The sequence below is a fragment of the Pseudoliparis swirei genome, chromosome 19 (assembly GCF_029220125.1).
Source record: "Pseudoliparis swirei isolate HS2019 ecotype Mariana Trench chromosome 19, NWPU_hadal_v1, whole genome shotgun sequence".
NCBI lineage: Eukaryota > Metazoa > Chordata > Actinopteri > Perciformes > Liparidae > Pseudoliparis > Pseudoliparis swirei.
The window spans coordinates 7,534,542-7,557,198 of record NC_079406.1 but is presented as its reverse complement, the minus strand read 5'-3'; the positions used below and the strand labels follow the sequence as shown (position 1 = coordinate 7,557,198).

Below are 22,657 nucleotides of genomic sequence, written 5' to 3'. Positions count from 1 at the left end.
CCCTAAGGCAACACAAGGGTTAAGTCTAGATTTCTTTAGCTAAACTAGTGCTCATGTGAACTGATGTCAGTGAAGACACTCCTAATGTTTGCCCTGTATGCTGATAATGATAATTATAGCAGTAGATTCAGTTGCAGACTGGACGTTTTTTTGTACCGACTAACGTGGGAAAGTAGGCAGAAGTACATAAGCCTTCATTGCTGTCGCAGTGTTTCACTTTTGAACCCACACAATATGTCTATAATGTGTAAAGGGAACATATGCATTCGATACAGTTTATATATCAAACCTGTTCTGGTCCGGAACCCTTGGCGTCCCTTTGGTTATAGCAACAAAACTACTGGGTTAGGTTTAGTAGAAGATTGTGGATTGGGGTCCAATAAGAAGGAGCAGCTGATACTGACATGGACGGGTTACATGGGAATGACTTGAAAGCCTGGAGCGTCTCGTAGAGATTCTGACTGGTGCCTCGAGCGTCTTTATCAGAACCCAAAGGCTGACAGAACATTAGTGTTTGACCATGGATGTGAAGAGCCTTAATTCACTTCATTGATTTAGCTGTATTGGCTCCAGCAAATTGGATTTGAAACCAAATATGATGCATTTACTTTCAAATCCAATTAGCTGCAGCCAATACAGCAAAAACAACAACAACAACAACGACAAAAACAATTGCATGAATCTGCACTGCACACAACCATTAGGAGACATCAGAGAAGACACACTGGAAGTCAAGTTAAGGAAACGTCAGCTCGTACATTTATTTTAATATTCACAGGTAAACACAGCAGAAGCATGAAGTGTCTCTTTTCTTCTTTCAGCGGGGCGAAATGTATCAACGTATGATTGGAAATAGAAATATGTAACGCGGGGCCGCATGTATGGCCCCCAAGAGATACAACAGTTTATTTTACCAACACAGTTTGAAACCAATAAACCACTGATCCCTACCAACTGGAGTCTGTATTTTTTTCATGTTTTTTTTGTTGTGTGCGCAAGAGAGTCCGATTAGAGTCCATGTGCCGAAGAAACGGTCAAAGATTTACCAACAAACAGTCCAACAGGCGGCAAGCAAAGGACCAAAGGAGCGTGAGGATGGATCACACAGTAACATGGGGGGCGAGTGGGCGGAAGCCCGGTGGTGATGTTACTCCCTCACTCTGGCACTGTATACACAGACATGCTTTAGACAGGAAGTGTGTGTGTGTGTGTGTGTGGTTAGTGTTCTTTAAATGCAGTAGCCTACATGTATCTCCACCTGCGGCCGCTTGTCTTCAGGGCTTTAGTTCGCAGTACCCCAAAGGAAATGTTTACTTTTGACAGCATGAAAGCGAGAAAGAGAGGGATCTGTCCATTTCCACACACGGGGATGAAGAGCAGAGTTCTCTTCAAGTGACGGCTCAATCCGCGCCGCTGCCTCCCCTTCAGAGAGGAAACTTTTCATCGAGTCAGACTGTGCACACGCTCGCTCGCCAAAAAGCCAGTCTCATTTCCGAGTCTGTGACTGTGTGTGTGTGTGTGTGTCATCGCCTCAATCTCCACTCAATCGATGATGTCCCATTCAGCGAGGCACCTGTCGGGATAAGAGGTGGGGGATGAGGGAGGAGGGGGGCTCAGTCAATCAGGGGGGCGGGGGGGGGGGGTGGGAAGCATCAAAATGGCCGCCGCTCCCCTCGCCAGGTGTCGGCGCTTTGAAAATAATCAGACTTCCGAAGATTATTCAGCTCCATTTACCTTTTCGGGATCACCCAGGGTGCAGCTACCCAGGGTGAGACACGGGTAACCATGGCAACGCATGCCGAAGGTGACAGCTGGGAGAAGAAAAAAAACCCCAAAACATTCAGCCGGAGACAAAAAAGCGAAAGGCGGTTCTCAATTAGTCCAGGGAGTCCATGAGGGGGATCCCTGGGGTGGGGGGGGGCCTGGAGGGATCTCCAGGAAGTCCCAAACAATATGTCCACAAGATATTAAATTGTGCATAAACGATCCCAGTCACAGAGTGTCCACGAAGGAGACAGTTATGCAACTAAATACCAAATCAACAGCACATACATTATTATATAATAATAATAATAATAATTCATTATATTTGTAAAGCGCTTTTCAATGACCCAAAGACGCTGACAGAAAATGCAAAGCAAAAGAACAGACAAGAATGGGCAACATATAGAGACAAAATAGAACAGAACAACAAAACACAGTAGTCAGGGAAAAATAGAAGCAAAGCGGAGGGTTAGGGGAGAGGTGGTTAAGGGTAGGGAGGTCATACGCTGGGAGAAGAGGTAGGTTAAGCGATTTGAAGGTGGTAAGTGAAGGTGAGTCTCTGACAGGCTGGGGGAGGGAGTTCCAGAGACGAGGTGCAACTCGAGAGAAGGCTCGATCACCAAAGTGTTTGAGTTTGGACGGAGGAACAATGAGGGGGGGAGTGGATGAGGATCGGAGGGTTAGGGTAGGGCGATGGAGAAGAAGGAGGTCAGTCAGGTAAGGGGGGGCCAGGCAGTGAAGTGCTTTGTAGGTGAGGAGGAGCACTTTGAAGTATGGGTCTGGGAAATTGGTGAAACTCTTCAAACATTGATAATAACTTTCAAACGACAAGACATTGCACACAAATCCCTCATTACACACAGTATGACAGTTTAACCACAATGCAGAGCAGAAAAAGGAACACTAGATTATGAAAATAAATGAGATGCTTTGTGTTTTTGGGGGGGATATCAGAGTCTTTTGAGCAATAAGGTAAATATGACTTTTTGGGATGAAGATGATGACTCACTGGGGTCCTGTTGGGAAGAAGATTCCACACGTTGTTCCATACGCAGTGAAAACATCTAAATCATGAGACGTACAATGCACCATTGCTCAGTTTAATATGCTGCGGGGTGTTTCACTCGTCTGTATGAACAGTAACTTGTAGTCAGTGTTTACTGCTATTTGTTTGAAGTACCGCAGCGCGCCAATGATGGAGGGGCACTAACACAGAGTACGCTTGACACGTTCACAACGAATGGCCCCAGAACAGGCAACACGAGTCGGGCCAGAGAGAGGAAGAAAGAAGTGTTTGTAATAAATTTAAAATGAATATAACTGAATTTGGCTGTTCAGGGCGCTGCTTTGTGCTAAGCTTTAAAAATATGTGAGAATTAGAAGCTTCTGCTGGATTGGAGCTATTTATTTGTAGTCAAATAACTGTTTCTTTGATTTCATTTATTCTGGTAATTCTCAGAAGACAATTGTTGTCTTTTCATGACACATTATTGTGTAGGTTTATCTGCATTTTGACTAGATTGTTGGTGGATTATATTTCATTTTAGATCAAGGCATTTAAAGTCCTGTTTTCATTCCCCGTATCACTGTGAATGTGAAATAGAAAGTAATAGAGATTATATCAGATTTGAATAGTATCACGCTTAATTGATTAATTCATTTGTTAAGACAAATATCTGTTCTTATTTGTTTTTTAAACCTTTAGATGATCTTTCTTTAGTCTCGGTTAATTACTGCATGTAAATGCTCTATTTCTGAATGACTGCAGGCTCAATGCTAAAGTTTGGGCTCGAGGAACCACCAGTAGCAGTTCAGTTACATGTGACCTAATGAATCAATAAATTACTACTACTAACAATAATAATAATAATATTAATTATTATTATTAATCTATTATGAAGAAAAAAATGAATTAAAGAGTTTTGGTGTATTTCTTTACGTCATCCGGATGAAATTCAAAAGTCAAAAGTCACTTTAAATGTCATTTTTCAACTCCATAATCAAACTTTGGTTTCCCTTGACTGTCTTGGGATGAATGGCAAACACAACCCAAACCATCTGTATGGTTAGTGAGAAATCTTTATTTATTTTGGCTTTCACGGCTACGTTTCAGAGGGGCTTTTTTCTTCTTGAACGTCTCCTGAACCCTCAGTGCCAGACAGAGCAGGGACCCGGGACCTGGGAGAGAGAGAGAGCCGAGGGCGAGAAGAGCTGCAGGAATGTCATATTTAGCGACTGTGACTGTGTATGTGCATCTCTGGCTATCTGCGTGCATGACTGAGAATAAGCGGCGAACGTGTGTGTGTGTGTGTGTGTGTGTGTGTGTGTGTGGGCGTCAGGACCTACAGAGTGTGAAATGGAGCAGGGAGGTTCAGGCTTCAGCCGCGACACACTGCAACACACACACACACCGACACACACATCTCTCTCTCTCTCTCTCCGTTTCTATCTCTTGCCCCCTCGCCCCTTGATCCTCCTCTTGTCTCTGCCATCATTTCCCTGTCCTTCCCTTGCTTTTCTTTCCTTCTCCTCAACTTCTTCTGCATCTTCCCTTCATTCCTGCACGCGTCATCTCCCTCTGGACGAAGCTCTCCCCGCTGTGGAGTTAGTTCCTCCCCCTTTGCTCTGCCTTTATCTCTCGTTTGGATGCCGCATGCGCGCAGTAGCATGGAGAGAGAGAGAGGCAGAGAAAGAGAGAGAGAAAAGGGAGAAAGACAGCATCCCCATGTCAGGCCACTGATGGATTAGAATACAAACATACGGGAGGGGGGGAAGCAGACACACACTAGATGCTCAAATCTGACATGGTGTGTGTGCGTGTGCTTTTTGTGTGCGTAAATCCACGGCGCGCTAATAGAACAATACAACAAACGCTTCTTTTCAAGCACACACACACACTCACACACACATCCTCCTTCTCTCTCTGTCACCCTGGAGGCTTTCTCCCTTCCTCTTTCTCTCTCTCTCTGAGTTGATTTAACGCATGGCTTCTCTTCTTGTTTATTTCAGTCCATATTAATGTAAATCACCGGTGTCCACTCACTGCCTCCCTCCCTCCCTCCCTCCACCATCTCTCTCTCCCCCGATGTCCATCCCTCTTGTTGTCCTGCCACCGGGTGTCGGCCTGACGACAAACAGCAGAGACAACAATTAAATTGAACAATGGCTCCCGGGGTAAGAGGCTGCCGCTCCGGCCACGCCGACCAGACGCCTCGCCCTCCCCTGCTGATCTCAATTAACCCCCCAGGCTACTTCTATGTAAGGGAAAGATGGACGGTGGGAGGGGTTCGGAGGTCAGAGGAGACGGTTCATCCCCTCTGGAGCTCATCGACTGCCCGTCTCCCTCGCTGTGGACACAGAGAGCTCCGTCGACGCACTCCAGGGTAATCGGACTAGTCCTGCCCCTCGAGCAAGGCACTGGGATCCACCTCAAAAGCGGTTCAGTCGGCCAATAATGCTCCGCCGACTCGTTTCACGCACGGCGGAGCATCAAAGAGCCGCGTGCGACTGGTCCTGAGCCCAGATCACTGCTCTCTCCCACGTGTAATAACCCCGTTTAGTCTCACTGGTGTGATCCGACATCAAATAGAATCCTCAGACGGAGCTCCCGCTCAGGCCGAGGACGACCTCCAGCAGGCTGCGCCAGTCGAGACTCTTGGAACACATTTTTTTTCTTCCATGGAGTTTGAGTTGAGAGAACAATGCATTCCTCTGCAGATATCTGTTTATTGAAATTAATAAAAAGCGAGATCGCAGTCGGAGGATCGGTAATGGGACTATAAAACAAAGCCCGGCCTCGTTGCCGACAGATTCTGCATTCATACGGAGAAATCTAGTGAGCTTATCATATGACTACATTTATTCTCTCTCGGAGATTTCAAATCCCTCACGATACGGCAACTATAAATATCGGATTATCCCACAGAACCGACACAATCCTTCTATAAACGACAGCGGTACTTCTTTTCCACGAGCATGGAACTGGTTCTGTTCCAGTCCGCCCAGCGAGAGAACCACTCGGAGCATTCCCAAAACCCAAGTTACCGTGACGACGTGAGTGGGCGTGTCAAATACGACCAGAGGTCGTAAAGAGAGGATGGAGAAGGAAACAGCGGAGGAGTCAAGTGAGTAAAGGTGGTGCTCCTCTCACTGCAGTCCTGAATGATATTTCACCTTGACATGAATGACACATCCACTCCAACTGCTTTAATTATGACTTCATGTTTACAAGCGTAATCAGCTGCTCATGACAAATTATTACATCAATAACGAAACGATCTTTGAATTCAGCACAATGTGTGCGACCCGCATCTGAACTTTCTTCGTCGCATTATGCCACATTGGGAATTCCCCCGAACATTAAATAAGTCATCAGGATCGGTGTTGTGCTCCTCCGACAAGAGATCGGGAAAAGCGCCGGCAGAACAAACCGGCGGACGGCCGACGTCGCCTTAGAAGGGCGGCTCCGGAGCCTTCTCTCCCTCCCTTCTCTCCCTCCCTTCTGTCCCCTCCTCTTCCTTTTGTCCGAGGGGTGTGTTCAGACCGAGGGACCTTGGAGATTGGATGTGCGAGTGTGTTTTTATGTGTGTGTTTCTCAGCAGTTGCACACGGAGAGAAAGAGAGGTCAAAGTCCACCTCCGACCTGTCACGCCTCTCTCTCTCTCCATCTCTCCCCGCATCCTTTCATTCCCTCTGCTGTTTGTTTCCTCTGTGGCTCTAGAGCAGAAACCTCCTCTTTCCTCCTCTTTCCTCCTTCACCCTTCACTCGTCCCACCTTTGAGTCGGCGTCCCTTCTGTCTCTGCATCACACCCTTTCTTGCTTCCTTCTCTCCTCTTTTCTTCCTCTGCTGCCTTCTTTCACCCCCTTTCCTTGATGCTTTCTTAAGTATATATTCCCTTCTCCTCTCCTTCCTTCATCCTCTACTGTTTTCTCTCTTCACCTCTTCAGTTTCCTGTCAGATTTTTCTTCCTCAACTATAATCCATTACTCTTGCTGCTTTCGTAGACTATTTTCTTCCTCTCCCATTTTTCTTCATCTCTCTCCTATTTGTTTCCTCATTTGGTCTCCTATCATCTCCCTCCTCTCCTCACTCTCTTCCTTGCTTTCTTTCCAATCCCCTTTCCTCCCATCTTTGCCCCCCTCCTCTGCCTCCTTGCTCTCCAGCTTCATTGGCGCCCCTGCAGATGGAATTTGATTTTACACGTTCCAAGAAATATCGGGAATATAGAGAAATGAAATGGTGTCGGCAAAAGATTTACAAGACATAGAAAATCAAGAGCCGGCGATTCTCTCTGCTGTGTTTGTGCTCCAGGGTCTTTTCTGTTCTCGCTATAGTTCACTATTTCTATCATTGCCTGAAACACACACACACACCCACACATACGCACACACACAGACACACAGATGATAAAGAGATGTTGTCAGGGACTGATTACCAGCCTCCCAACTAAAAGCAAGTAACACATCAAACGCACAAAGACCACACAGGGACGTGGCCTTATTTTCTCCCCTAATTTTCCCTCCATAAATCTCTTTCTCCCCGACTCCTCCCTCTCCCTCACTTCATTTTGACGCTGTGTCGGTGTCAGAAGTACGGTGTGTGTTTTTCTGCCTGCTGGGGAGATATTTGCTTTGTTCTGCCGTTTTAGAGCATCTTGTTTCCGCTGTATTGTTGTTATTATGACGGCTTTATTCACATCGGTGCACATGGCAATGCGGGGGCCCTGGTCCTGAGTCCCCGTGGAGGAGAAATAGGGAAGGGTGAGAGCAATAAAGCAAAAAAGAGACGAATTGGCTAAATACGTTGTATATGTGTGTGTTGTGTATACGGCGCAAGACTATGAACAATTAAGGCAAAAAGCGTCACCGATTTTCTGTGCGGTCTCTCACATACGTGACAAACGTGGCACTGGATGTTCATCAAACGATGAGAGACAAGTGTGTAATTTGTCATTCGCCGCGGCTGTGGACGAGGGATGGCGGCGAGGGGGGAGGAGGATCCCTCCATCCGTCAGCGTGATAAAGTCAGAGTGAAGCATCGTCTATCAGGGCTTCAGTCATTGTTAGGGTGACCCGCGGACAGGTAAGTCACTAACGGCGGGACAAATCATCATCCGTCAATGAGTTCAAACAAAATGATAAATAACAACAACGAGGTCCGACTGCAGCCGGCGGGCGTTTCTTTGGGTTGTTCACATCCAAGCAGCCACTTTGCTCAGATCCTTTTGTTTCTCCTGTTTTCTGGCCCATCGTCTGATTGGCTTTAAACAAATGTACCATCCACGAGTCATTTTGAAATGAAAATGACCGTAACATTAAGACGGGCCAGAGGCCAATTGAAGGAGTTCGGAGTATGGATGCAGCAATTTTTGCCAGCTGGCAAAAATTGCTAGTTAGCAAAATTGTAATCACTTTTCATCACTCCGACTATAAAAAAAAGTAGCTATAATCGGAGTTTGAAGAAGCTATGAATAAATAACAGTATATAGGCTATCATAAATGTAATGTTTGTCTCAACAATGTATCCGTAACAAGTTAACCGGCTCAGTTCTTTCGCATGCTAACGCCACATGGAAGCGTTAACTATGACGAATGCAACATCAGAGACGATGTGTTTGTGTGCTAAGATGCCGACAGCCTTGTCGGTTAGCACGTCGCCTCGTTAGCCTGGTAAAGTACGCGAGGGTCGTGTGATAAGAGCATCGGGTGGTTCGCTGATAAATGGAAATGTAGCCCAGCTAGCTTGCTATACTTTCATCACGGTAGCCTACATTCTGAACTTCCTGCTCACGAGTTTTAGAATAGCTGCGCAAGCTATGCAGTCACTGCTGTTTCGCTGCTTGCAGTTTTTGTCTGTACGGTATGACAAGCTGATATAGTTATTTTGTAAACACATCATGTGTAATATTTGTGTGCCAACAACCCAACACTAATAACCAGCTATTTATTTCTGGACCTTGGGCAGGAACAGCTACGTGCTGCTCATCGTCTGTTGGCAGCGTGTGAACACGGAGCGCGACGAGAACTTTTCGTGCTCCCTGGATATTAATACTGGATATTAATATATGCCACTGCAGCTGCAGTCAGACCACGTTGGACAAAGTGCCATTTTCATAAGAAGGAAAGGAATCAAGCCAGGGCAAAAAGGGAGAAATCAAAAGGATGCTACTGACAAAATGTGAAGTCCATTTCTCCACGATGTTTCCCACAATTTTACAGCAATCAGTCCAGGATTGTTGGCAGGTCCATCATATGTGAGCGTGTGAGCATGTGTGTGTGTGTGTGTGTGTGTCTTCTCTGTTTCCTCTCTACTACCCCCAGCTGAGTGAGCCAGATAGAAGCAGAAAGAGTAGGATGGCTTCAGGAGGGCCGGCGGTGAGGGATGTGGCCCCGCCTGTCCCGCCGGGGGAGCCGAGGTTGGAGACGGTGGCCCTCTCCGAGTACAGCGGGATGACGTCAAACTGGCCACCTTCATCAATCACCTGCGCTGTCTGTGTCTGTTCCTCCTCTTCCTCACTCTCCACCACCTAACAGCGAGAAGACGGAGATAGTAGCAATCATTTCTCAATTAAGATTGTTTTCACATTTCACAATGCTTATATGAAAACAAAGCAGCAGCTACAGGCATCTTACGACTAAAGCAATTGTTCTCCTACACTCCCAAATGGTAAATAGTGAAGAGGAGGTTTGCGCAGGGCACTTAGTTATGATTTGGTAATATATAATACATATAACATAATTTTGAACAGAATATCAAGTTCTAAATTCAAACATTTAATTCGTAGAGCCCTACGGACAGACACATATTAAAGAAGAGGTACATTTGAAATGGTGTTTTAAGACTAAAGTTGATTAAACATAACTTCAAATAAATGATTTCAATTTGAAATGGACTTTAATTTATTTGAGTATAAAGTAAAAGTAAATGTTGTATTTAATTTATAAATGTAATATAAAAATCATTGAGGGATACATTATTGCGATAAAAACAAAACAAGTGCAGATTTCTTCATGTAATTCATGTAACAATTTAATTTGTAATAGTCTACAATTATATTAAAAAAAGGTCTGCTATTTCTATACAGCCCAGTAGACCTCGGCATCATGTTCATATTGGAATTATATTAATATTTACACGCCAACAGTGAGTGTGAACTGATACAGCACTTGGTGGAAAAGGCTCTGCTCTTTGAGAAAGAACCAAGAAGTGAGAGAAGTCCGCTCAGTGGAGAAAAAAGGACTCAAAATGTGAATGTGGATATTTATTTTGTCCATGTATTCTGTATAGTTTGTAGAACTAATACGGCATCCATGCCAGAAGTTGTGGCACAGAAAATATGACTGGCAAACATTTTCGTTGTTGCTCCCTAAGTTTCAAAATGAAAATAACTTTGTAATACAGATAATTACAAAATGATCAGCCTATTTTTGGGATTTTTTTTGGTGGTTTCCTGGTTTTAAAATTTTTAGCAATCATTTTGAAGTGCTTTCAAAAGACTCTTTGAAGAGTTTCTATTCAGCATCTGTTACAAACAGGTCATTTTATTTGGATAATTAAAAAAAATTAAAGTTTGTTGTGCTGATGGCTCTGTGTGGTTCTGTGAGAGAGCAGGTTGTCATCAGAGAATTGGCGGTTCATGTCTGTTTGTCCATGTCGTATGAATGTTAGTTAGAGTCCTGATGTACAGGTGGCATATCTGATTGTAGCCCCTCCCATCAGTGTATGAATGGGTGAATGATGACATGTAGTGTTAAAAAGCTTTGAGGGGTGGAAGACTCAAAAAGAGATTTACAAGTACAATGTGTATTGCCATGTGCAAATATTAGAAATAATTACTTTTAAAAATGTAGAATTTTTTACACTTTTCAACATTACAACGTCTTGAACTGATGTGTTCAACAGTTTTAATCCTAACGATATCGTTTACATTTACATTTTTTTTCCGGACATTTGGCTTTCAGAAGCAAACAGACACAGAGAATAGAGATTATTGAACAGAGCTCTGCCAATAGAGCTGAGATGCCATGTTTTTTTATCTCACGTAAGTGTAAAATCATTTAAAATCATTTTTCATTACATTCATGTTAGTTTTGCTATCAAACACGATGCAGAATATATCTTGCGTGTCCTTGTACTTTGTGCGGGATACATCTCTATTTCAAACTTTTGGAGCTGTTGATGAAATATGATTCACGGCAGAGTTACGGGTGCTGACTGTTGAGGACGCCCAGCTGTTCGGCCTCAATGATACGCACTCACATCTGGAGGAGCCCCAGGTTATTGTGTGCCGGTTGTTCCTCCACACATAATAATAAAGCACTCCATCATTTCTTTTAAAACGCTCCATCTGATACCTGCTCGTTTGATTGCGTATCAAATTTTTTGGAACTGACGTTTTTTACGGCTCATTTTGAACTTTTCATCATCCGGTCTGACAGTCGCACAAATAAACAAGGCTGTTGTCTTGATCCCCGGCGGGCTGCGGGAACAGATGGCGGCGACGTTTTTCTCTCCTTTTGTAAAATGTTGTGAAGTTAATTTAGTTCATTAGCATTGGAATAGATGTCTGAAATGTATTGTGCGGTTGACAATCATTTTAAAGGAAAGCCGGACCAGCAAGTATAGAGCACAGAACTTTTCCCCAGCCTGCACGGTGGTTATTCTTAGTCGTCATCTTCTACTTAGTGTCGTGTGACCTTTTCTTTGATCTGCTGCTATTATAACACACTTGTGGGGGACAGAAAAAAAAGCCTGAAGAACATTAATATTTCTTTGAAGATAATTGGAAAGAAGAAGCCATTCTTGGATTCTTTTCAGGACGCAGCACATGTCATGTGAACATGTATACAGTTTTTTTTCTCATGCTGTCTTTCACTGTAATAAGAATACAGTTGTTATTTTAAAAAAAATTCTATTAGTATGTTAATTGATGAATGGACTTGGATTTCGATCGCGCCGTTCTAGTATTTCATACAACATCATTCACCCACTCACACACGGAAGGCAGTGGCATCGGGACTATCGCATTCAAACCCCATTCATCCAAATGGCACATCCTTCGGAGCTACTTGGGGTTAAGCTGCGTTATTCGTTGCATTGCCTGATAACGGGTTGGATGGGTTTACAGTGGGATAAAAAAAGGTGTTCTGGCATTTATTCTCTTCATCAATTTGTTCATGTTTAACCCTTGTGTTGCCTTCGGGTCATTTTGACCCGATTCAATATTTAACCCTCCTGTCGCCTTCGGGTCAATTTGACCCGATTCAATGTTTAATGTCGGTGTTCTTTCGGGAGTCAACAAACAAACATAAAGTACCTCACACTTAAACTTGGAAAACAATATTAATTCTAATAATTTTCTGGAGATTTTAATAGCTGGGGTCATATTGACCTCAAGGGTAAAATATGTTAGTAAATATAAAGGTAACAGGAGGGTTAAACATTGAATCGGGTCATATTGACCCGAAGGCGACAGGAGGGTGAAACATTGAATCGGGTCAAATTGACCCTAAGGCAACACAAGGGTTAAACAAGCGTTTAAACTGAGCGAGGCCATAAACAATGATGAGGATTAGTAAAATACAGCTGTAAAATGTTTTATATATATATAAAAATATGTTTTAAGATCGGGTTTGGATCGGTACTCTGTATTGACAAATTTGCACGTTCAGGTTTCGGAGCATCTTCAGTGGAAAGACACACAGAACACATTGCAGTCCGAATGTGGGATTAGATCTCAAATTATTGAACACAACAGAAAAAGGCTTTTTTTTTAACACTTAAAGTAATGTACTTTCCATATGTTCTCTTGTTGGCTGGATAGCCCACTGTCAGTAAAACGAGAACTGAAAACAGACAGAAAAGAATGAACGAGTAGAAGAAGACAAGGTAGGATTGGAGGAATTGAGGAGAAGAGAGAAGAAGGGAAGTGGGGGATTTGGGGTAGGGGTGGATACAGTTGGGCATGAATAAATTCATTCTAATGACGCCTGACTGATGCACTGCTTCCACCAGCACCTCATCTAATCCACTCACTGGGAAAGAGACACAGATGGACACAGAGAGGGAGAGCGAGAGAAAGTGAGGAAGGGAGAGAGAGTTGGAATCCCCTCTTGTCTGGCGGCCCAGATTATCTCTGGCAGCAAGGCATGCTGGGAGCTGGGGAGCCACAGCAGATTGTGGTCCGGCCAAGGTTACAGTAGCCAGCGCTGGCGATTGGATTGGACGGCGTTTAGCGGTCAGCGTTGGGACGAGGTCAGCCAGGAGCTGCTGCAGAGCTCTGGAACGCACATATGTGTTTGCTGCACATTTCAGCACGTCTGCTTCCCTCCGCACATGACTGAACGGGCCGACTCCCCAACAAATCTGCATGAATTGAGGAATCGCTTGTTTCAGTTTGGAACATTTTCACACTGAAACTAGCTCAATCTGAAAATGATATTCCATCCCCCCCATTATCTTGAAATGGTTATGATCCTAATCAGGGTCGTATGGGGGCGGCGGGTGGGGGGTGCAGCCGATCCCAGTTTACATTGGGTCAAGGCAAAGTACACCCTGGACAAGACGCAAGACTATCGCAGGGACGATCAAATAAAGAGAAGATAACATTGATAAAAGAATAATGCTATGAATGTGTAAAAAAAACCAAAACATAGTCGAGAGGTCCTCAGGCTGCCAGGCGTGCCTGTTAATTCATCTCAACATAGTGCGGTCTGAGTTCCCTCCACTTGAAGACCCATAACTTTAGGTTAGTTTCTTCACTAACTATTTCTTAAAAAGTTTGTGTCCCCAAAAACTCCTAGAAATCGTCAAAACATGGTCCCATCTTCTAAACTGCTCGTTTGTATGTTAACTAATAAAAAATAAAAATAAAATTCTGTTAAACAATCCCTTTGACCTTTAATCTGTTATGGCTAACACCTTTTTACACCATCGTAGGACTATGGAGAAACAAGCCTGAACTGAATCAAATTGGAGCTGAGGGTGAGATGGAGCACGAGATCGACAGGCGGAACGGTGCGGCTGCAGCAGTGAAACCGGCACAGCCCCGGACCGTCCGGTGAAGAGGGAGCCGAGCCGGAAGGCGGTCTACGTACCTCTGGTCACGAACTCGGGGTCGTGACCAGAGGAAAGAGGTCGTGGATACAAGCGGCACAAATTAATTTCCTTTCTAGGGTGGCCAAGCTCAGCCCTAGAGATAGAGTAAGGAGGTGAGTTTCTTCTGTAAGGTGGGTGGGCTCAGCCTTAGAGATAGGGTAAGGAGGTAAGTTTCCTCTGTAAGGTGAGTGGGCTCAGCCTTAGAGATAGAGTAAGGAGGTGAGTTTCCTCTGTACGGTGGGTGGGCTCAGCCTTAGAGATAGGGTAAGGAGATGAGTTTCCTCTGTAAGGTGAGTGGGCTCAGCCTTAGAGATAGGGTAAGGAGATGAGTTTCCTCTGTAAGGTGGGTGGGCTCAGCCTTAGAGATAGAGTAAGGAGATGAGTTTCCTCTGTAAGGTGAGTGGGCTCAGCCTTAGAGATAGGGTAAGGAGGTGAGTTTCCTCTGTAAGGTGAGTGGGCTCAGCCTTAGAGATAGAGTAAGGAGGTGAGTTTCCTCTGTAAGGTGGGTGGGCTCAGCCTTAGAGATAGGGTAAGGAGGTGAGTTTCCTCTGTAAGGTGGAGATAGGGTTAAAGATAGAGTAAAGAGCTCGGTCATCAGGAGGGAACTTGAGTTGAGGCGCTATTCCTTCATGTCGAAAGGAGTCAGCTGACGTGGTTCTTTTGATTAAATCACAATTTCATGTATTTTGTTGTGAATGCTATCATTGTACTATTTGATGGGTTTTACCTTCCAATTCAGATGCGGACCAACTAGAATTGGGAGACACGCACCCCGTGTTGAATATATTGAACACCTTACCGACACTTGACCTTGGATCCTCAGTCTTTCAGCCGCTCTTCACAGGTTCACCACACATAAAGAGTCCAGCCGAAAGACTTTCACGTGGAGCGAGCGAGCCAATGGCAACACTCCGCTGATGGCGTCTGCGCATCCACGGTTTTACCGAACACCCTAATGGTTGCGCGTTCCGGCTAATGCTTTCCCGCGCCCCCGCAGGCTTGTTGAATATTTAATACATTACAAAAATGTTTTTGCAGCGGATAAAAAACAGCTCCTCGTCTGCCATGATCCTGAAAACAATAAGAGACCGTAATCATCTGCTTCTTCTTCGTCTGTGGTTCAGGTTAAGATGGTTGAGCTGGCATATCGTTTTTATACTTTTATATCAGGCCTTTTTCCAGGTTTGCAGGTGAATATTTTACATCTTGTTCGAGTTTTGAATAACTTAAACTGTGTCCAGGAGGCCCTTCCCATCGCCCGGACCTCAGCAGTCCCAGAAGACGTTGCTCCTGTCGGATCCTACGTCCTCTGGAGACTCTTTTGAAGGCTTGCCAAAGTGCGTTGATAACTCCATGCCCCCAGAGCGGATCCTTTCATCTACAAATCTCATACTGAACGACTATTGCGTTCGGACTACCCCTGAAGGGAGGTTTGATCTTCTCAGGAGAACGACAACTGCCAATGAAAGCCCGATCCGATCGATCGCAACTAATACCGAATGCATCATTGAAAACAATTAAATGTGTCTGTGTATATATTAAGCTGGCGTGAAACATCTGCATTAGTGCTCTCAGTGGCGACCATTCTGGGTTAAACATCCGCACCGTGTTAATCTGCTATTAGTGCTGACTAATATCCTCAGCACTTCCTGCTGCATGCCGCTCCACGGTGAAAGCCTTCCAGTGGCGTTCCATTGGAGCTGTGCATTAACATCAATACACTGCAATCTTCATGTTAATCATTTCACAGTAATGGGTCTCCGAGGTCTTTAAAGAGAAATCTATCGAAGGGTGAACCAATCGTTCTATTAGATTCTGTACGTACACTCAAATGTAATGCACCTCGACGTATTCAAAGGTGCCCTGAGGAGTTTTCTCCCCAACAAACAAAAGTTCGGTTGACATTGAATGTTACACCGGGTGTCTCATCCAGCTCTTGTGAATGTGTTGAATGCTTTTCCTTTTCCCGTAAAACATTTGCAAAGCAGTTTGTATTTTTGAATGCTGCGCTGTTGGCATCCACGTCCACCTGCTTTCGGTGTTCTTCTTCACTGCCTTTGCTGCATTGCAGCATACGCTGCCGTGTTACCGCCGCTTCTACATCAGGGAGATAATGTGAGGCCATTGTGTCCGTCCCGTCAACTGTGTGTGAGCAGATAACACGGCACCTTTTTCATTTAAAACCGCTCCACGGGGCTACTAGAGGTCAACAACTCCACAGGGAAGCCTTTATAGAGGTCATTTGTTTTTTAATTCATGAAAAATGTTGCTGGAACTCAACAAAAAAAGGCAATTATATGGACTATTTATTGTATTTGACTGCATTCCTCTGCAAATTGCTTTAGTGTTGCTTTTTTTTAATTTTTACAATCAATTAATCATTTCAGACCATTTCCAAGCAAATCATTTGAGGATTTTCTGCTTTTCTTTTTAAAGCATCACTGACTAAATTAATATCTTTGTTATTCGGACTGCTAAAGGACATATAAATGTCACTTACAGCTCTGAAAAAAATAATATAAGCAATATAAGCAGCATAAATCTGTGAAATGGAGGGCATGTGGTGGATTTTTTAACACATTTTGAAATTATAAAGAGGTGGAATATGTGAACAAAATATGTCGACAGAAACTCTGAACGGTAACAGCAGAGTAATAAAATGGAACATAATAAAAGGAGCGTAATGGAGGTAAAACAAATACAATAAATAAACAACATGCTGTGTGACAGTGACAAGATGAGCTCAACCCGAAGATAATAGAAAAGGCCTCGGGACAGAAGGTAATTTAAAAATACGAAGGCGGACGTGCGCGACGAGCTGAGGTGCTACTCACGATGTTGTTGTGCTCAGGCAGGTGGTTGTTGCTCAGCAGCTCGTCCTTCTGAACCAGCGGGGAGGGTCTGGGAGCCGGTGGGGAGGTGATGTCTCCAGGCAGGGAGCCGGGGCTCCCCATCCAGCTGATAGAGTAACCTGCATGGACAAACAACCACATCACTGCCTGTGCGAATGTGTGTGTGTGTGTGTAATAAACGGTAAATGGACCTGAACTTGTATAGCGCTTACCTAGTCTTCCAACCACTCAAAAGCGCTTTTACACTACATGACATCTTTCCCCCGTTCACACCCATTAGAGGGGCTAAAGTTCCACCTGGACTAACTAACATTCACACACCGTCGTCACAGCCACGGGGGACATTTTGGGGTGAAGTGTCTTGCCCAAGGACACATCGACATGGGCTAGCGGAGCCGGGGATCGAACCGCCGATCCTCTTCTGTTTGAAGGACGACCCTGATCACCCCTTAGCCACAGTCATCATGTGTGTGTGTGTGTGTGTGTGTGTGTGTGAACCCTCCCGGTGCTCCGATGCTGCATCTGGGTGGGCGTGAACCTATACAGATCTATTTGGCAGCTTTATTGTCCGAGCTGTCGGCGGCTTGATAAATCTCAGAGTTTTATGGCACGTGCATTGACGCATCGACCCCGGCTTTAGTGTTTGGACATACAGGCTCAAGGTGTATCGATGGCCTTATCGACAGCCGCTGTGATTGAGTGACAGCCTGCGGGGGGGCTCTATCCTCCGGCTCCTTCGCCTCGCACCTCCTGAGGCCCCAAGCTGCAGATGCACGCTGTAAGACTCTTATGGATGCTGAGGCGGTAGCATGGCTGACACACAAAGAGGTGGAGTTCGCCTCACGCTGGGGGAGTGAATGGAGGAGCCGGGCTCCTAGACATGTTCAGGAGACATTTGTTAAATTATTCCCTTTGACTTGTTCCTCAGGGTGTTTTTGATGGTGACACCTTCATTCTGTTTTTATAATTCTGGTCCATGATTAATTATTTAAAACAGGGGTTTTTCAAATAATATGGATAGCAGAATCGTTGGTTAGCCTTTTAAAGTTGACAACCAATCCCCACAATTATAAATCAATCAAATGATTTCGGGGTACAACACCTGAAACTGCGCACAGTGCATCATGGGACAGGAATACAAGCCATAAAGCATGATAAATACTCATTTTAATAAACAATTATTTTCTTTTGAATGCTATTCTTGATTAGACCTGAGGAAATGCCTTTAAATGCATTCACAGTTTACATGCAGTGGGACTTAAATTCATCTTTTAACGTAATGAATTATAAATGAGTTTAGTTTAACATTTTGTAAAATATTTGAGAAGAGATGAGAAGATTGAAACAAATCTCATGTCTGCGTGTTAAGTGTAGAGCTGCAGTCAGGAAGTGGTTAGCTTAGCTTAGCATAGAGTCAGGAAACAGCTAGTCTAGATCTTTTGGTCGTTGTGTTTAACAAAACTAAACTTTGAAGAGAGCCAAAGCTCAAAAAAAGTTCTCTAACAACCTACGATTGTTGAGCACAGGTGTGGGTTTTGCTCTTTGTAAGGCACGCTGGTATAATATTTCTAGACTGCAACTAGTGGAGGCGGCAAGGTGCTCAGTGTTGCCAGATTGGAAATGGTGAAATATCGTACCAAAGGCTCAAAATGGTCGTATTTGGAGGATAATTATTAGCAAGAAGGTGGAATGTAAGGGAGATACCATTTCCAAAACTTGTAAGGGGTAAATACTAGTTTGTGAAAGACCCAGAGAAACACAAATATCCGACGAAGCAAAATCCCGGACGTTTTTGGAATCCCTGCCGGACGCATTTTTTAGGTCTCAAAAAGAGGACATGTCCAGGGAAAAGAGGACGTCTGGTCACCCTACGTATATACACTGGCAACCTCACTGTGATAACAAGGCTGTGGTCCAAAAATGACCACTACTAGTTTCACCTCCTCGGGACAGTGGGGCTGGGGCTCCTTTTTGTCTGATTTTCACCAGACGTTTTAATAACCTCATTTTACAAAAAATAATAATAACAATGAGGTCCCTTTATTGAATCACCCATTCTTCCCGCTCTATGTTAATTAGTTTAGCCATCAGATGCACATAATACAATCCACATGGCATTTTAATTAGATGTTGCCTATAGAATCCCCAACAGCCACCAGTTGCCCTCTCCTCTGTCACTCGGCCCAAGGTCGTTTATAAATGATTTATTGGTCATTTCATTCAATGTAGATTTTGTTGATTTTGTTCTATGGCGGAGCATACTCCGAAACAAATTAATACAAAATTAAGTAATTAATCAAATTAATAAGTCAACTTATTCACACTCCCAGCTGAAATACAGCGGCTTGGTCCGTGGCCCTTTGCTTCAAACTGTGACTCTCTAGGTGCCCTTCCAGTGTCAGCTCTGAACAAAATAAACTTGCAGAGTTTATGGTTATAAGGTTTACTTAAGCAACAAAAGTACTTGGTTAGGTTTAGGAAAAGATTTCGCTTGGGCTTTCGAATAAGTAGGACTCTTGAGGGGCAATAAGTACGTTTGGTTAGCAACAGACGTGACAAAACTAAGCTGAAATAAGTAATCACCGACTTTGTTTCACGCTAATAGCTGCCTCCTTGGTGAAAGTCCTGTGTTTGTTTGACCCATCCAACCGTCCCTCACTGCACCTTACGGACTCGCTCTTTATAACCCGACATTGCTCCGAGCGTCTATTAACGATGCCGTGACTGTGAAACAGGAAGTGCTGCAAACTCAGTCGCGATCTGCCTGGGGCGACTTCAGGTGGCAAGCTTATGTTTCAGGAGCAAATAGTTCAAATAAATCTGGGTGTATCTCTTAAAGTCGCTAAAGTATTGGACTCGATGGGAGGGGGAACGTGTTGCCCAGCTGGTGGACCAGCCTGAACGATGGATTAGAATCAGAGGTTGTTTAGTCTGAGTAAAAGGTTGTGTTAGAAGTGTTTAGCAGTCAATAGATCAACCGCAAATACAACCAAAAATTATGATAACAATGATGATAAACTCTCTGAAATCTCATCAAAAGGTCATCACTGTAATACACCATCAGTGAAGACAACTCATGCATAACTCAGTTGATTTGTAGTCGTCAAACTCAGGATATTTTTATTTTTTAAATTATTTTTCTCATTAATTTTCTTTTCCAATTTCATTTTCTTTATTATTAAATTGTTCTTAAATGTAATATGTCCTGCACTTTTAATTAATTTGATTGTATATATTGTGCATTTTGTCTTACTTAATATTCATATCTTATGTTTACTCTCTTTCTTACTGCTGCTACAACCAAACTTCCCGCTGGGGATGAATAACGTATACATCCATCCATCCATCTATCCATGTATTAATCCATCCATCATCCATCCATCTAGCGATCTATCATCCATCCATCTATCCATCTATCTATCATCCATCCATCTATCTATCTATCTGTCATCCATCCATCTACAGTATCTATTTATCTATCACCCATCCATCTATCTATTACCTATCTATCATCCATCCATCTATTATCTCTCTATCTATCATCCATCCATCTATCTATCTATCCATCAATCTATCATCTATCATCTATAATCCATCCATCTATTTATTTATTTATCATCCATCCATCCATCTATTATCTATCTATCTATCATCCAGCCATCTATCTATCTATACATCTATCTATCTATCATCCATCCACCCACCCATCTATCTATCATCTATCTATCTTCAATCCATTTGATATATCTATCTATCTATCTATCTATCTATCTATCATCTATCTATCTTCAATCCATTTGATATTTCTATCTATCTATTTATCTATCTATCTGTCTATCTATCTATCTTTCTATCTATCTATCTTTCCATCTATCGTATGAACAGACCCTTCCATGAGGGGTGTGTGTGTCGACTCACGCAGGCAGGCGTTGTGGGTGAACATGCGCTGCAGTCTCAGACAGTCCTGCCACTGGTTGCCGCTGCCTTCACAGTTACACCACAGCGACACGTCTTCCGAGCTGTTGCTGACGTAGTTGGGTGTCATGATGGTCCCTGCGGGTCGGAGGAGTCAAAGTAGGCAGATGTTAGCTTTCAGTACAAATTAAAGGACCTGTGTGTTTTACTTTCATGTTCATACATCTGTATCACAGCAACTCAGAGATGTAAACACAACTGCCCGATGCAGAATTATCCCGGAAGGCGCTGCCGGCTTCGACATCGCATTTTACTCTGAGCAATTTGCGAGGGAAATCATCTCAGATTGCTTCACGGCACGACACAGAAAGAGAAGGCTGTTCTTTAACTTCAAACAAAGCTGAAACGTAGCCTGCAGAAAAAACATGATGCAGACTGTGACTTCTCCTCGGGGAGCTGAAGGGACATTCTGAAGTCCGGAGTTGGTGCTTTTTGTTCTGCTCGATGCCGTCTTAGCAAATTTTAGAGGCAGAAAGCCCAATTTTGACAATGTGTTGGATGCTGAATGAAGCTGAGGTAGCAAACACCACAGCTGAGTGTGGCACACACACACAACACATCCCACGTTTGTGCGTAAAGAGTAAAAAGAAACACTTTCTGTGAAATGCACTGACTGGCTGTAATTCCAAGTGTGAGGTGAGAAAGTATACACCCCTTTCATGTCAATCCATTAACTTTAAAGCTGGAGCTGGGTCGATTAGCTAGCTTGGCTCCATCCAAAGTCCAACAATCGACCTACCAACAACTGTAATGCTCACATATTAACATGGCACGTCGCATGTTTAGTAGTTAAATGGATGTCACAATTGTAAAGTGCCAAAATCAAAAATATAAACATTTCCAATCAGTTTTTTTTGTCTTTGAATGCTCTGCATTCACATTATTGTATTATCTCAGGCAGCTACCCTTTTGTGAATATGTGGATTATGCAGCCTGTGTCTTTAAGAGAGAAGAGTCGTCCATCATTGTCAGAGCCGGCAGAGGGCCGCTCACTGCCTCGCTGTGTCCACATCTGTAGTCAGGTATCACGCTTCCTCACTTTCTAGCTTTGTTTCTTCTCCTCCACTTCGCTGACACTGCTCCCTCCTCTCCACCCCATTACGCTCCCACTTCCACTCGTCCACTCCTTCTCACTCTGTGCAGACACTTTTATTTGGAGATTATTGCATTGTCAAGCTCTGTTAAACAGCTCATAGTACAAATGTACGGTTTAACCCGAACGTCTTTGTCGTTTCTCTTCATTTCAGTCTATCTCTTCATGCTAGCGGGCATGCCCATGTGCTCCTTTGATATAGAAATCTTACATACCAACTGATGGTGTGGGCCTGTATGGAAGTGATACAAAAAAAGAACTGAACAAAAATAAGCTTGATTTAGCCTGCCAGTCAAAATTTTAAAAAATACTAAATTCATGTGGTGCAATTTCCATGGTTTAAAAAACTGTTAAGCCTCGGTTGCTTTTCATTCTACAATTGATGGTTCACGTCGGTGTAGCGTCCCACGCAGCCACACTCCATTCCAGTTGGTCGCGGTAATGCACCATAACATTGTCTCCCAGGAATTCAACTCCATTTGGCTGTCTATGTATTCCTTAAAAGACAAATTCTATAAATGTGTGGTAACGGAGGATCTCCTCACACAACCACTATTCAAAAGCAGTATTTATTTAGTTGCTTTCTTCTTTTTCTTGGCAAACCTAGCAAAAGATGCATACGCCAACTGGACTAGATCGTGGAAATAAACCGGAGCATGACCGGGGATGTGAGCCAGAAGGACCACACTGCTTTTTGTTCATCTCTGTAAATATTGTATATTTCTGCAGATGGGCAGCAGAACAGCAGTTGGGCATTTTAACATGCGGGTCCGTGGGTTTAGAGCCAGCCTCAAGGCGTCCTTTGTGTTGGGTTGTTTTTTCATTTTAATCTGCACGGACCCTCGCGGAAATAAGCAAATGGCTACGTTTACGTC

The 22,657-nt window shown here is 43.8% G+C and overlaps 1 protein-coding gene and 1 long non-coding RNA gene across 2 annotated transcripts in view; both read right to left on the bottom strand.

Annotated features, from left to right (window-relative positions):
* Positions 1 to 964: 964 nt before the first annotated feature.
* LOC130209807 (uncharacterized) lies at positions 965 to 2,222 on the bottom strand. The gene is made up of 2 exons (XR_008834710.1): positions 1,735 to 2,222; positions 965 to 1,573 (listed from the first exon to the last, which is right to left on the bottom strand). It is a non-coding gene; the product is annotated as an uncharacterized LOC130209807 (long non-coding RNA).
* A 1,603-nt stretch (positions 2,223 to 3,825) lies between these two features.
* Positions 3,826 to 22,657, bottom strand: part of LOC130210108 (GDNF family receptor alpha-4-like) — a 51,653-nt gene continuing 32,821 nt past the window's right edge. The window contains exons 6-8 of the mRNA XM_056440089.1: positions 20,633 to 20,767; positions 16,697 to 16,833; positions 3,826 to 9,291 (exon numbers count right to left, since the gene is read on the bottom strand). Coding sequence (XP_056296064.1) covers positions 9,076 to 9,291; positions 16,697 to 16,833; positions 20,633 to 20,767 — 488 coding nt within the window. The 3' untranslated portion in view covers positions 3,826 to 9,075. The remainder of the gene's footprint in view (positions 9,292 to 16,696; positions 16,834 to 20,632; positions 20,768 to 22,657) is intronic.